The following is a 16,132-nucleotide window of genomic DNA, read 5'->3' as shown; positions in this document are numbered from 1 at the left end:
CCTCCAGGGAAGAGGGTTGCCCAGTGGGACGACTCAGTGTCTCTGGACAGTTTATTTTACATGGGATGAATCTAAGCATCTCAAGTGTACACACAGCGCCGAAGGAAAAAAAAAAGAGAACATTTAACTAACTTCCTGAAAATGCTTTATAATAATGCAGAACAATTATATATAGCAAACGCCTTCAAAATTTAAACCCTTTAAACATTTAACTTTTCAGCATTAATACACACAAATGCTATTACGGGGCTGGGGGTGGGGTGGGGACAGGGTGGGAAGGGTGGATTACAGCCTCCATAGGGATCAGAGTTTCAAGAGTGTTACTTATAAATTATAGTACGTCAATTTTATTTACTGATCTAGGCAGCCAGGGGATGGGAGGATATACAGTGTGGAGTAAACACATTCATTCTGGGAGGAGGAATGCTGGAGGAGACACCGCTGTTTAACGTTAAAAATGTATAAAGTATTTAGCAAAAGTTACAGAAAACAGAGCAAACAAGCAAGTCTGTTAGAAAATTCCACTTTCATGGGGTTTGCTGATGTGCTCGTTTGTGAAAGGGCTGCCCACCCCCTTCATCTCCTTCCTAAGGGCAGAGATGCAAATTTGGGGCCCCTGTCACCAAGGATGGCTCGTGTCCCTTTGAATGACTGTCCCTGGGTCCACATGGCTGCCTGGAGGCCACAGTCCCGAGAGCCAGTCTGCTGCCGCGTGTGGCGCCGGATGGGGAGCAACTCCACTCGGTAACACACGGGTCCCGGGAGGGGATGTGACTTAACTTCAGGTTATGGGACAAATGAGACAGCAGAGCAGGGCCAGTCCGGTGCTCTTGCCCTGGTACCATATGCTTTCCTTCCTCATCCCCATGTCACACTGTCCCCAGGAGAGCACGCATGTGTCTGAGCCCCTGCATCCCGCCGCTGCAATCCCATTAGGAATTTCCCTCAGACACAAAGGGTCAATTCCCCTGAACAGCGCATAGAGATCCAAGTTCATCACAGCCCCTCTTCCCTCAGAGGCACCTCCCAACAAAGGCAACCAACAGCCACGCCCCAGCATCTAGGGGGTTAGGGGAAATGGAACATTGGTTTTTGTCCCTTGTCTTGGTCTCACCCAAACCAGGAAAGGGGAGTTGGGTCCCTCACTTTCAGGAAAGGCCCGACAGGAATGACTTTCATGGTGTGAAAGTCTTTCGTGGTCCCTGGCAGCGTGGGGCCCTGTGACTTGGGTTCCATGGCCCATACCTTCACCTGGCCTGGACCCAAGAATGTCTTCCATTTGCTGGGAGAGGTGCTGGTTGCCTTCCGGGGCTCAACTTTCACTGAGCAGGGCACGATCAGGATGTGCCTGGAGGAGTTCTTACCTTGGGGGTCAGGCCCAGAGCTGACCAGTGTCAGCTGGGTGTGGCCCTCTCTCTGCCACCATCCAGTACGGTGAGGGCACAGGCCAGGTGAGCAAAGTTCCGGCAGCGACAAGCACCTGAAGGGAGGGGGCCGTGTCTTCATGCCTGTTTATTATGCTCCTTGGAAGTGACTTTCAGGACATGGTGTCAAAACTTGGTGGAGGAAAATTAATGGCTTCTGCTTTCTTTAGGGGTCCAAGGAGGAACTACCTCATTCTCAACAGCTCACGAAACTCGTAAGTTTTTGTGTCTGAACAGAGAAGCGCCTGGGTATCCCTCTCATGAGGGTGTTAGGTGACATCACGCACAGCCGTGCTGACGGGACACAGATTGGGCATGACGTGGGCACAGGGTACAAAACTGGAGGTGCCAAGGGGAGGAGACAGAACGCAGCAGCTGGAGGAGGCCTGGGAGACCGTCTAGAACGAACACCTTCAGTTTGCCGATGAAGGAACAGAGATCCAGGAGAGGGTGGTGATGGGCTCCCTGTCTTCTCATCCACGCTCCCTCCACCCACCTTCCACACCCTCTAACCCTCACCAAATGGCAGGGACTGGGCGAGTTGAAGGGAGGGTCCCCCGAAGCAAGTAGAACTACCAGCTGAGATGCCAGCGGAAATGGAGGGCAGTGGAGACCCTGCCCGCCCCCTCCCCCCGCCACGATCCGAAAACGCAGGCGTGAGCCCCAAGAACCGCTCGTGGGCGCCGCTGGCTGAAAGCAGCTGTGCAAACGAGCTTAAGACCCCAGGCCAGGAACTTCGGGGGCAGACAACTCATTTTAAAAGCAAGGAAGCAGTGGGGAGCACCCATGCAACGGACCGCTACTCGGAGATAGAAGGGGACAAGCTCCTGACATCCAGCCACAAGGTGACTCAGAGGCAACGGGCCGAGTGACGGAGGCCAGACTCTAAGGCTGCTGCAGTGTGGCTCCACTTCTACGACATTCTAGAAAAGGCGAATCTGCAGGGTCAGAAAATCCATCAGTGGTCACCAGGTGCTGGGGGTGGGAGGAGTGGATGGACATCAAAGGAGCCTGAGGGGATGTTCTGGAGTGATGGAAATACCATGTTGATTTCGGTGCTGGTTACAAGGCTGTGTACCTTTGTCAAAATTCACTGAACTGTAGACTTCAAAAGGGTGAATTATACTGTATGTCAATGAATCCCCGATACCAAACGTCAAAGATCTCAATAAACTTGTAAAAAGAAAAGGCAGGGGGACTTGCAGGGGCGGGGAGGTTTATGGAAATAAGACAGTATGCCGGCTAAGGAAGCCGGCCGCTGGTCTGCGCCCCACTTAACATTTGTCCGAGGCTTTCCCCACCTACATAGTCAGCAGCAGGTCTGCAGAATCCTGTTTAAACTCTCCTTGTCAAGGCCACTCACAGCTGCAAGTGAAATCACTTAAACAAGCTGAGGTCTTTGACGTCCTTTGAATTTCATGGCTTGAACTGCCAAGAAGGGGGCTTTGGCTCCACCAGGATTTCTCTGCACCCGTCCCCTAATCTCGTAATGGATTGGTTTTCACAAAGGGAACAGAAACAAACCCCTGGTTCCTGAGTTTGCTTCGATCATTAATCAGCCCCAGTGAAAGGAGGCCCAAGGCGGTTCCACGGGCAGAACCTTGGGGCAGCCGTCCCTGTGGCTCAGCTGGCCAGGGCTTTGCAATACTGATCAAAAGCAAGAGAAAAAAAAAATGGAGAGGAACAAGTAGCTTTTCCTGGAGGTTTTCGTGGCAACTCACTTTTGTTTTAGAGACTGTTGTGTAAAAAATCAGGGCTATCACAGACAAAACGAAGTGCACCCGTGTCTCCCAGGTAGAAGAGGCTCACCTGTCCTCAGAAATGGAACAACGGATGTGCTCAAGGATGGCCTGGGGCCACTCACCCTGAATCAAGCCAGGCAGACCCTCCTATAACCTACGCGCCAAAGCCCAAACCCAAACCCAAACCACCGCCGGGGCCGAGGGTCCCTCTGAAGCGCGCTTTTAGGTATTCCAGACTCTTCATCCTAACTCTGATTTCACCCACATGCGGAACCCTGTTAACATACGGACTCCAGCCCTGCTTGTAATTCGCTGTTCATTTCACGGCTCTCACTGGCCGTCCTCCGGCTTCATTCTTCCTCTTTGTAAAGTGAGAAGAATGATTTAAAACAAATCTCTGAACTTTGAGTTGGCTATGAGCCGTGGAGGGTCTGGCGGACCGGGTGATTATACTCTTGTTGCTGCCTGGTTTCTCTGTCCCTGGGTAAATGCCGCATGGCAGTAGTTTGTATTACGATTACAGGCTCCCAGTGGGTTAAATGTGGAAGGGGTGCAAGCTTCTCATTCCCCAGAAAGGTCTGAAAACATCCCCCTTCCACATGGAGAATAGAGGGGGGCCAGGCGCGGAGTGCCTGTCTGGTGCGCAGCTACATTTCTGGTACCGGCACAATGGCTGGCTTGCCCCAAGTGTCTGCCGATTAAATGAATGAATGAGTGAATGAGGGAACGAATGAAAGAAGAGCTATCAGCACAACAGACAGTGTCTCTGCAAACCTAAATTCTGCAGCGAGTACCTGTATGTGAATGCCAAAGTTACTGACCTGCAAGACCCCTGGAGAAAAGACAAGTCTACACCAAACAAGAGACTGTGGGCTTCCCGCATGACAGGGCCATACCTCGTCCCTAGATCTTAGCACATTGCCCAGGCTCAGCTAAATGCCTGATGAATGAATAAACGAGGGAAGAAAGAAGAAAAAGATGTGGAAGGGCTAACGAAACCGAGAGAAAAGGATGAGGGGGAAAGAATGACTTCAGAAGATAGACTGGCCCACAAGGGGCCAACTTGGGCTACCCTGAGAGAGGCAAGAGAGCCCCAGGGAAGCACAGAAGACTCCGGAATCCTCAGATGGGGGTGAGAAAACAAAATCAACGAGCGATATCACACTTAAAGTATCTGCGTTAATAACAAGGCTGTTGGCTTTGAATGTCGGGAAATCGCCCACAAATTAGTTTAGCAAGCCACAAAGCAATTACTACTAGCACCGATCTTTGACAGAGAAACCAAAGAAATGATATCCCCAAACTGGCAGCTGGTGTCACGGCCCAACTTCAGACCAGGAGTGGTTCTCCATGCCAGACACACATCCGTCCTGCTGGCCTCCATGTTAGTGAAGGCCTTCCTGCTGACCTTTCTGGTTGGGATGTTTCAATAAAGAAACTGGCAAAGCTTGGTTTGCTTTAGGCTATACGGCATCTTTCTACCGTAACTACGAGGCCGCCACAGTGACTCAAAAGGCAGAGGTGCCAAAAGAGTCAAGAATAACAAGTCATCGGTTACCAGCATGGACGGCAGAGAGAAGGACCAGTGAGTTACCTCAGACGTCTGCCCTCACGAGAAACACGTGAGTCCTGTGAATCCGAAGGAATCAAGGGAAAGATTAACGGGAAAGATGGGTTCTCAGGGTGCGGGTTCCGGGCCAGAACGTGCCCCTTGCAAGCCGTCTGACCTCCTTCAGCCCTTTTCTTCCTCCCGTGGCCTCGAGCTGCTTCTCAAGATTTAACACGTAAGGGAGAAAGTGATGAGTGAGGACCCGATGGCGGTGCCAAAGCTTCCCAGGTCACGCTCAGACCAGGCTCTCCCAGGAATGGGGAGGTGGGCAAAGGGCAAGGGGGTAGCAGCACCAAGCAGGGGCTCCGTGCGGGGATTTGAAACGTGCAGGAGCTGAGAGGCCAAGGTGCCAGACTGCCTGGTGACACGTACTGCGGCTACGAGAGTCTGCGATGCCTGCACAGTGCCTGCCAGTGAGAGCCATACACGAGACGGTGGTCCCGACCCCGCTGTGCCTAGGCAGGTGGGGCCATCTGGGGGGCGACAGACACTTGCCCCAACCCATCTCCAACACGGGACTGACCCAGCCCCCAGGACAAGCGAGGGTGGAAGAGGGAGCTCACCCGAGGAAGCGGCTGTGGGCTGGGTGGACGGGGCTGCCCAGAGACAGCACGTGACATTGATGCCCGATCTAATAGGAAACACGATTCAATGCTCCAACTTGGGGCGAATTTGCTGAATGAGGTAGTTCCCTCCTGACCTCTGCAGGCAGGGTCGGTCTGGGAAAACAGGAGGCAGGCATTCTTCCCAAGACTCCCAGTGATGAAAAGCAGCAGAGAAGAGCCAGGATGTGGGCTCCCAGAATATGCAATGGGAAAAAACAAAGAGGGAGGGCTGCTGCAAAGGATTCTGGGTGCGGGCTGTTGAGCTGAAAGGTGCCTTCTATCCACGACTCTGATCCTGACACTTGGCTTGGAGACAGAGACCTCTCTCCCCCGCCCTTCCAAAGCCCTGGAGACAAGCGGGCTGGCTGGAGGAAGGGCCTTGGGGCTTCCAGGGGCGTGAGCGTGTGACACAGCTGGCTCTGGGTGGGGAGGGGACCTCTCTGGTGCTCAGCAGGGACCACAACGTTCCAGCCTCGGTTTGTTCTCGGAGTGGCAAGCACGGCATGGGACTTGGGGGGGCTTCGACCTCGGAGACAAGGGCAGGGCTGTGGATCCATCTTCTCGGCCTGGGAACACTGGGGAGCTCCCCACGGGGCCATCCGGGCCGCCCTTCTGGCTTCACTGTCCCCTCTCCTCAGTGGACCAGGAGAGCGGGTGGGAGAGCAGCCCCGCTTGGGAGCAGGTCCCCCCCTGGCAGGAGTGCCACCTCCTCTGCGTGGGACCCCAGCCCCTCCTCGGCAGGACCCCCCAGGCCGTGTGTCTAGATCTCCATGTCCACGGGGCGGATGTTGCCCGTCTTGTGCTCCCTGACCCACAGCTCCCTGTCTTTGGCTGGGTCCACTTTTCGAAGCAGTTGGTCCACAGGCTCGACTGTCTGCAAGGGATAGAGAAGAGGGATATCTTCAGAGGCAGCGGCCGAGCCAGGGACATATCCTCTGAACCACGCTGCTTACACCCTCGTGCCCGTCAGAGCAGCCTCTCTAGAGGGCTGTGAGGCCCCGGGGAGGCCCGTGCGAGGGACAGACGTGGCAGGGGCTGGAAGACCCGGGGGCCTGAAGCTCTGGCCTCTGCCCTGCTTTCCCTCGTGCATGTGACCCTCCAGACGTCAGGGTGGATGAAAGGGCAGGTGGCCCAAGGGTCTGTGACCTGTTTCTCCTTCCATCAGTCTCCACACTTACCACCTGAGAACAGGTCAAATGGAACGTCGGCCTGAGAGGTTTTGAATAGTTCCAGCATCGTAAGAAATTCGCCAGGGGAGGCAAGGACATCTCCAGCTATTTTAACTATCGTGACGCATCTATGTGATGCACTCGGGATGGATTCACGTGGACATCCAGGGTAACTGACATGTCCATCCCAAGAGGTCACCCACAGGCCCGAGCCCGTGCCCACCTGCCAGACAGATTCACCTGTAGCAGCTCCTTGACCTGCCACCACGGCACAGGGCCATGGCTCTCCCCGGCCCCGTGCCCCCCAGGGGCCCCGCTGGCCTCGGCCCGGGGAACTCACGCTTTGGTTGAACATGTCCGTCTCGTGCCGCAGCTGCGTGTACTGGCACAGATGCTGCCGGATCATCTCCACCCTCTCCACCTCCAGCCGTTCCAGCTCCTGCAGAGGAGGAAACCGGCAGAGACCTCTGGGGGTGTCCCTTCCACCTGGGGACCTTCCCCACCATGCGGGTCCCACACCCCCCTATACACAAAACACAGATGCTGCCTGCTTATCCCCCATCCTGCCTGACCCTCTGGGGTCTGACGAGGAACCCACCCCGTATCTGGGAGTGAAGGTGTAGCTGACGGCACAGCAGTTACTGTCTCCTGACTCTCGTTCTGCCAGGCGTGGTGGGTGCTAAGGGCTTTACGGGCACTGCTTAATTGTCCTCATCATAACTGTAAGAGGTTCTCTTCTTACCCACATTCTCCAAACAAGGGAATGAACACCTGCAGAGGTAACATCGCTTGCCCACAGCGACAGGGAATTATGGGAGCAGCGGCATTTGCACCAGGGTCTGTCGTGCCCTTAATCACGCGTCTGCACCGGTGCAGCCCCAGCCCCAGCCCCTGATGGCGTGGAGAGATGGAACACGTGCAGAAGCTTCTGCACCTCCAACTCTTGGGGCTTTGTCCCCGGGCCTCTGCTGAGCGGCCTCGTCTCCTCTGTCCACCCCAAGCGCTGAGGGGCAGGTCAAGGGAGCCAGGAGGGCCGGGAGCAGGGTGGCCACTGTCAAAGGGAAGCGCGGAGTGTTTGCCCTTTGGATCCTAGGTGGCCCCGCATCTTTGGAATTTAGGAGATCTGGCTGCTCTTCTGTGCACAACTAGGTCACTGTTCAGGTGATTAACCTGGGCGCAGGAAGTAAAGCAGGGAGTTTAATTAGGAGATTAACCAGGAGGAAAACGAGGTCACTGTGCCCGGGGGAGGCCTCTCATCTGCTCTGGTGGACTGGCACCTGGGGAAGGCGGAGGGTTAGTCTCATGCTGGACAGACAGATGGACGGCGGTGGCTTGGGGGCCGCGGGACGGTGTGGTAAGCACCTGGCATGATGCCTCCTTTCTCATCTGGCCCCACGACCCACGTGCCAACCCCGCTTCACCCCCTTCAGCGGGTGCTGACTTCACAGAAATACTCAACTTGGTTATTTTTCCTAAAGGGACCACTGTCTGCTTGGTTGACGCTGACCCCTCGGAGGATGCAGCACGAGCGCATCGTCGCCCGTGTTCACACAGCTAGGAAGTACCGGGGCAGGGATCTGAGTCCACACAGGCTGGTCCGGAGTTGAGGTCTCAGTCCCAACACTAGAGCAGATCTAATGACCATCTCCACGGTCACCTCCACCCCATTGCCTGCACATCCACCACCATCCACCCAGGGATTCCTGAGCGCCCGCCCCTGCACGGACAAGCGTATGCATCTCTGGTCACTCACCAACGTGGTGGTCACCATCTCTTCAAACCACTTGGACTGGGCCTGGTTGTAGAGGTCCACACAGCGCATGAGGTCATCTCCTGGAAGGGCCAAGGCCACTGTCATACTCTGTCCTGTCCTCACCATGGCCGCCTTCTCCCACCTGCACCCCACAGCCAGGGTGATGGAGGCCACCGGAAAAGTTGCGGGGTGGAGAGGATGAACAGAGCAAGAGAAGGGGGCAACCCAGCCTTACGAGAGGCTGGCTTCAGAGTGTCTATCTGAACTAGACTCCAGACACCAAAACTCAGGAAGGGGTTTTCTCAGTAAGAATATATATATGGTAGGGGTGGGGGGGTACTCCTAGGACCCCCAACTCTATCATGAGCCCAAGAAATGCTTCCTCTTCTAAAGATGGGAGTTTCATTTCACATTGGAGAGTCCTGCTTGGTTGAAACATGTGTCTCAAGCAACTTGCTACTAGTTAGAGTTAAAGAAGGGAAGTTTGCAAATCACGTGTGTGTGTGTGCGTGTGTGTGTGCGTGTGTGTGCATGTGTGTGTGCGCGCATGTGTGTACATGCAGCAGCAAAGGGTGGGTGGGAAGGGAATGAGCTCTTTCTATAGTATTTTATTTCATAAGAGAGAGATCTGAAACAAACTATTTAACAAACTGCAAGTAATTGCAACATTACTAAGGTCCCAGCGTCCCAGACCCTTGCTACACAGAACACAGTTCCTGGGCCAGCAGCATCAGTACGCCCTGGGAGTTTGCTCAAAATGCAATCTCAGGATGTTTCCGAGACCTAGTGAATCAGAAACTATTTCCACAAGATCCTCAGGTGATCCCTGTGCACATCACAGTTGGAGAAGCACAGCTTGGTCTGCATGTAATTTCCTGATCATCACAGGGTGCCAGAGAGAGGAAGTCATCGTGGTCTCTGCTCATGATGGGAAAACTCATGAGTGAACCCAGAGATAATGATGAACTCTTCAAAGGGATTCCTATAATGGCATCACCTTGCTCATGTGGGTTCAGATATGAAAGTGAAAGAAAGTGGGCAGAGTTATGCCCACATGACCCAGGGCCTGGCTCAGGGCCCCCTCCCCAGTGAACCATACACCATTAGCTGGGAGCTAAGCCTTGAGTAACAGAACCCCAAATCAAGGCTCTGTTCATTTTTCCCTTGGTTCAAGGCCAAGACTGGGCCCTTGATCCCAAGAAAGACTGAACTATAGGGAAGAAAGTGGATATTTCATTGCAGATGCATTCCCACCAAGAGCTTGTGCCTGACCGTGGGCGGGGTCACCCTATAAACACCGTGTGAAACTCCCAAAGCCCTATTTGTTGATCCTGATTTTGACGACATGCTTCAGGAACTTCTGCAACATCAGGAAATAGTATAGGTGAAGGTAGGTGTGTCTCTTCTCTAGGCATCCCAAGGGTTTGAAATCAGGCCCTTTTGAACAGTACAGGTTAAGGACATGGATTCTGGAACCAGATCTGGGCTGTCACACAGCTCCACTGTTTACTAGCCGTGCAATCTTGGACAAGTTGATTCACCCTGCCTGTGCCTCAGTTTCGTAATCTGTAAAACGGGGATAATAATGGTACCTTCATAGAGCCACAGTGAAGATTAAATAAGCACACACCCCCCCCCAAAAAAAAGAAAAAGAAAACACAAAGAACAAAATAAAAAGATAAACAACTTACGAAAAATATTTGCAATTCAAATGACAAAAAGTTAATTTTCCTTATCAATCAATCAATAAGAACAAGACCAGCCATTTGACATAAAAATGGGGAGAGCATATGAATGAATCATAAAAAAAAAAAGCCACGATGATTTATAAAAGTCTAGTTTTAAAATGCTCAACTCCTCTCAAAAAGCGTGTAAATTAAATTAGAAACAAAATACTATTTTTCACCAGATAGTTTCGATGTCAAAATCTGAGAGCAGTCCGTGCTGTCAAAGAGTTTAGGGGACAGGCGTTCACAGAGCTATTGGTGGGCGCCCCTCGCTGGAAAGCAACTTGGAAACATCTATCAACATGGATACAAGCCTCTGACCCCGAAAGCCCGACCCCATCTCTACACTGTCTATACACAGGTTCTGTTCCCCCCACCCCTGAGGTGCATTTACAGTAACAGCATCGCTGGCATTGGCAAAAACTCTGAAACAATCTAAAAGTCTTATAAAAATCAATTGGGGGAATGATGAAAGAAATCTGGATATGATCATATACCTGCACGCTGTTCAACTATTTAAGAAGTACATGAATGGATGGGGAAATAAATTTATGGGGGATGGAACAGAGCTAGCTCTAAGATATATCAATTAAAATATAAGTTCAGAACACAGTGCCATATGATTTTATGTCTATGAATTTTTTTTTTTTTTTTTTTTGGGCTGTGCTGTGCAGCACGTGGGATCTTAGTTCCCCGACCAGGGATCGAACCCGGGCCCCCTGCATTGGACGCACGGAGTCTTAATCACTGGACCGCCAGGGAAGTCCCTATAAATTTAAATATTAAAAAACACTAAAAAAAATTAAAACACTAGGATGTGTTGATGGTGATTATATCTGGGGAATAAGATTTTATATTCTTACGTGTTGATTAAAATTTTTTGTGAAGCAGCAATATTGTCTTTGTAATATAATGTTATGTTTTAATAGTTTAATGAATTAAACTAATTTAAATGTGCCTCTCCCATCCTTGGGTTCCCTTTCCTACTCCCAACAAGTATATTGTGGCTTCCGTTTCTGCATCCAATACTTTACCACTGTGCATTAAAGATCTTTATATAAAACGCTGTATTTATATTACGCTATTTTGTTATGACATGTTTATACCACCTTATTTCAAAATGTCACGAAGGTGGCTGTTTCATCCTATAATGAACGAATTATACCAGGTCCACCAGAAGTTGGGGTGAAAGGGATTTAGAGACCATCTAATCCAAACCCTAGTCCCACAGCACACATTTTAATCCCAGACAGCAAAACGCTTTGTCCTTGTACACCATGAAACTGGTTTTTTAGAAATATTTAACAATTTTCTTTTTTAGGTTACTGTCTCTCACTGGTTTTTCTCCCCCTTCCTTGTGCATTAGCTAATTTTTACCTCTAGGTGGAAGCAGAAGCCGACTCATTGGGAAATCTTTTGTTGAAAATCTGAAATACGGTTATTTCTTTAAACAAAATGTTGACTTCTGTTCTGAGGCAGAAGCCCATCACCAGAGGTGAACCTTTGGAGTAACACTCCCAGGGGAGGTGGGACAGCTTGGGTGGGTGTGGTTTGCACTTCCCCTAGGAGCTCCACGCAGCGACAGGACCCCTGAATTCCGGGTGCCTGGAAGAGTCTGTCCACCTCCTGGCCAGAGATCCAGGGCTTGGACCAGAAGGAGCCCTCTGGCCCAAAGGGAGGGTGTGGGGAGCCCTGTCCCCTGCCACGGCCTGGACACAGCCGGGTCTGCTCCCCGCTCCACAGTCCCCCCGCCACCCCAGCCTGTGGGGTGCACGTTCACGGGCACGCCATCTCTCAGCCCCTCCTGTCTGTGTTTCTGTGACCAGGTGAGGATGGACGGGGGCAGCGGGCGACGGTGCCTCACTCACCCGCCTGTGTGGACTTCCTCCGCGCCTTCTTGATGTCCTCCTCCGTCTTGTTGCTCAGCTTTATCTCCAGCTGCTGGGTCTTCATCTCCAGGTCTCTCTGCCGCTCCGTGAGGGCTTTCCGGGCCTGGGGTCCAAGGACGTGAAGCTGTTCATGGGCTCAGAGCCAGGAAGGGCCTATGGGGCACACGGGGCCTGGCTTCCCCTTTTCTAGGTAAGAGTCCTTTCTTTTCCCTGCTTTTGTGGACGAGGCCACAGTGGCTCCGACAGGCTAAGCAGCTAGACCAGCATCATCCAGCCAGTTGGGGACCACGTGGGGGCTGCAAAGCATCCTCTCATCCCCATCTCTTGGCCCAGAGCAAGCCCCTCAGAGCGTGTTTTCACTGGAGCATGCACACGTCCTGGGGACCCAAGCGGTCCTAAAATCACAGCTTCTCCGGGGTGGCAGGGACCACAAAGGTCGACATCACTTCCCAGCAGCGCTTAGCAGCTGGGAGCGCCAGGCTCCCCATTCTGGGGCAGGATGGGCCCTTTGGTGGTAGCTGCTGGCAGGGGTGGGGATTCCGTCAGGAGGGAATCTGCCAGGTGAGACCCAGGCAAAGGGGGGCCCCATGTGGACCGACAGCACATCCAGGCTCCGAGACCCACAGAAGCAGGGTGTACCTTGTCTCATGTGCCGGATGGAGGCCCCCATGCCCTCCACGGCAGGTGCAGCCACGCCCACTCCTACTCAGAATCTGAGCACCGGGGGGAAGCGGCCCACCTACCCTTTGGCTGGGGGAGGGGGATTTCATACTCCCCACCCCTCCAGATCCTATCACAGGGGGACAAACCTCTGCCTCGGCACACGGAGCCCCTGCTGGTTCCCAGCCCCCTCCCCTCCAGCAGGACCCTCCCACCCTGGCACCCTGGGCCTCACCTTCTCCACCGCGGCATAGCGGCTGGCGAGCTGCTTGCGGAGGTCTGCAATGTGGTGGTCACACTTTTTCATGTCCTTCTTGAAGTTCTCGCGGAAGTTCATGAGGGGCTTCTCCACCTCACTGTGAAGCTGTCGATGGGGGAGACACACTCAGGACCCCGGGGCAGCAGCTGCAAGTGGAGGGAGGGGGCGCTGCCCCCAACCCTGCAGGCAAGGATGGGGGGCCTTCCCACCGGAAGGTCAGAGACAAGTGGCTGCTGATCTGGTAGCGGTCGAGGAAGTCACGTCAGCTGGCCACGTCCCAGCGTTCACACCAATGGACGGGTTAGCACCTGGAGCCTTCGAGTCCCTTGTGGGCACCCCCTTCCTGCGCTAAGTCCCCAGAGCTTCCTCCAGGGCTTTGCTCAGGTGTCCGGCTCCCTTTCTTTCCAAACCGGGAGCTTTCTCGGGGCAGAACCCAAGCCACCATCTCTGTGTCCCCAAGCACTTAACACAGGGACTGCTGCGTGGGCGACATTTAATCAGGTGATCTCGGGGCAGCTCTACTTATTGGACAGCTACTACGTGCCACGTGCTGAGACCGCAGAGCATCTGCTCACGGTCTGGACGTCGAGGAGGTCTTGTTAGGAGCTCAGGGCCACCCCCCCCCCCCTTCCTGAACTGTGCCTGCTGGTCTCTGCATGGAGGCTGGCGCAACCCCACCGCACCAGAATGAACTGGCCTCGCACCCCCAGGGACAGAGAAGGGTCCTTTATGCTCTGAGAGGTGCTGGGTGAGGATGCTTTTCGAGCTTTTTCCTTCTCTTCCATTCCTTCCCTCTCTCCCACTCCACTCTCTTTGCAAGGAGAACTTTTACTTAAAACTTTTGCGGGGGGGGGTGTGTGAACATGAGATGTATCTGATAAGAAAACAGACAAATGTGGACCTGCTGTGGTCAAAGTCACAGCCTAGAGCCCCCCGACTCAGCCTCTCAGAGCCCCACCCATTGGCCCCCTTGGGCCCCCTCAATCTGCCTTCCAGGGTCCCTCAGCCTCCATCCGCCCCTCTGGGAAGCAGAGCTGAACTTCCCTGGATGGACGACATCCCACCTCGGGGGTTCTGTGATCGCTCTCCTCCTCCCCTTCACTAGGCCCCTTCTTCCTACATTATCTTTTCCCCAGAGACCTCAAGGACAGATGTGTTCCTGGTCCTAAAGCACCGATTACACATCACTGTGAGCTCTAGGAGGGTGGGGGCCACGCCGGCTTGGTCACTGCTGTGTCCGCAGCCTCCGGCCGGAGCTGGTGCACAGTGGGTGACCCTTCTTCTACTTAGATCTTCAGGGCCCAATGCCCCGGGTGACAAGACGATGCTTTGTTGGTGGACAACCTTCAAAGACTAACAGAGAGTGGGCTGCACAAACGCCCTTCTCTTCCTCCTGTTGGTTGTAACGTCCGCTATCATTTTTTTGAGCCCTTGGAAGCTTCCTTGCACAGGAAAACACCCCCATCTGGTGGCAGTTTGTAAGATGCCACAAACTTGAGCGCTGCTGAGAACAAGAAAACACCTTCCCCACACAGATTAGGCTTTGAGGGAGGAGGGGGAGGGGCTGCATCACTGGCTGCCGTGGGAACCGGCTCCTGCCGGGGGGCTCTACGTGGGTTAACTCAGCCTGTTGACCCAGTAACTCCGCGGTCTCTTTCTGAGGGATTTCCATACTTCATGTACCCAGGAGTGACCTCGCAGAGGTTTATCAATACTCAGGAGTCCTGGGCGCTGGCCCCAGATTCTGTGGTCTGGAGAAGGGCCCAGGATCCTGCCAACACACCCAAGCTCTCCCCCAATTCCAAATGACATTCTGGAAACATCGTGCTACTGGCTGTCAGAAGCGTTCAACCCCGTGGATGGCAGACCCATGGATTCTCCCTCTGTATTTTAAGTACTTTGAAAATAAGGCTAATTTTTTCTTGAAGAAAGTTGGCTGGGTGTTTTTTTATACTCATTCTTAACGTTTAAGCATCTCTGGCGAACCAGGAGGCAGAAGCCCTCCCCGGAAGCTTGTCCGCGTGAACTTGAGCTGGCCTGGCTTGGATGCCACAGGCTACTGAAGCTGTTTGGTTTGCCTTTCAGAATTCCTGTCTCCTCCTTTCATGTCACTCATCAGAAGAGAGTAAGAGAAAACTCAAGTTGGCAGGAATTTCAGAGACCACAGGGAGACCTCGGAGACACTGTGGGTTTGGGGCCAGACCACCACAATAAAGTGAAGACTGCAATAAATAGTCACATGGATTTTTTTGGTTTCCCAGTGCACATAAAAGTGATGTGTACGCTATACTGTAGTCTGCTGAGTGTGTAATAGCTTTATGTCTTAAAAATGCACATACCGGGTCTTCCCTGGTGGCACAGTGGTTAAGAATTTGCCTGCCAATGCAGGGGACACAGGTTCGAGCCCTGGTCTGGGAAGATCCCACATGCCACGGATCAACTAAGCCCGTGTGCTACAACTACTGAGCCTGCACTCTAGAGCCCACGAGCCACAAGTACTGAGCCCCCGTGCCACAACTACTGAAGCCTGTGTGCCTAGAGCCCGTGCTCCGCAACAAGAGAATCCACCACGATGAGAAGCCCGCACGCTGCAACTAGAGAAAGCCCACGCACGGCAACGAAGACCCAACGCAGCCATAAATAAATAAATAAATTTGTTTTAAAAAATGCACATACCTTAATTTTTAAAATACTTATTGCTAAAAAAAATGCTAACCATCACCTCACAACGCAGGGTCGCCGCACACCTTCAATTTGTTAAAACAAAACAAAACAAACTACACACACACTAAAGCAAAGTGCTATATTAAACAAGGTATGCCTGTATCTAGTCCAGTGGGTTACTAAGAGTTGTGAAATCATTTTAGTGGGTCAGGACCTGCTTTTAGATGAGCATAGCCCAGACACGAAAATATCAGAGTGCATTTTAGGCAGAAGGATAAGTAGTTTCACCAACAGCTGTTTTAGCCACGTACATGTGTATCTGTATGCGGATATCTGGAGGTGGATACCTGCGTGCTCCAGGTGGCCATGGAAAATGTATAACGGTGGGTCACAGTCAAGTAAGGTTCAGGTCACTGATCTGGTCCAACCTCTTCATTTCACACATGAAAAAAACGGAAGCTCAGAGATGCTAAGTGACTTGCCCAAGGTCATAAAGCTTGTTAGTGATGGCACTGACATAAAAGTCACGTCTCCTGAGGCTCACTGTGCCCCCCAAAATCTTCTGGCTGAATGCATGGCTTCGATTGCAGGATTAGATTTTCTCCCATCAGAAGGCATTTTTCTGTTCTCC

The 16,132-nt window shown here is 52.8% G+C and overlaps 1 protein-coding gene across 1 annotated transcript in view; it reads right to left on the bottom strand.

The window, feature by feature from the left end:
- Positions 1–128: 128 nt before the first annotated feature.
- The window catches only part of GAS7 (growth arrest specific 7), a 201,071-nt gene continuing 185,067 nt past the window's right edge, over positions 129–16,132 (bottom strand). The window contains exons 10-14 of the mRNA XM_067715525.1: positions 12,814–12,942; positions 11,898–12,021; positions 8,303–8,382; positions 6,890–6,988; positions 129–6,254 (exon numbers count right to left, since the gene is read on the bottom strand). Of these exons, the coding sequence (XP_067571626.1) occupies positions 6,141–6,254; positions 6,890–6,988; positions 8,303–8,382; positions 11,898–12,021; positions 12,814–12,942 (546 nt within the window). The 3' untranslated portion in view covers positions 129–6,140. The remainder of the gene's footprint in view (positions 6,255–6,889; positions 6,989–8,302; positions 8,383–11,897; positions 12,022–12,813; positions 12,943–16,132) is intronic.

This window comes from Pseudorca crassidens, chromosome 19 (assembly GCF_039906515.1).
Source record: "Pseudorca crassidens isolate mPseCra1 chromosome 19, mPseCra1.hap1, whole genome shotgun sequence".
Lineage (NCBI taxonomy): Eukaryota > Metazoa > Chordata > Mammalia > Artiodactyla > Delphinidae > Pseudorca > Pseudorca crassidens.
This window is presented reverse-complemented; position numbering and strand designations above follow the sequence as displayed.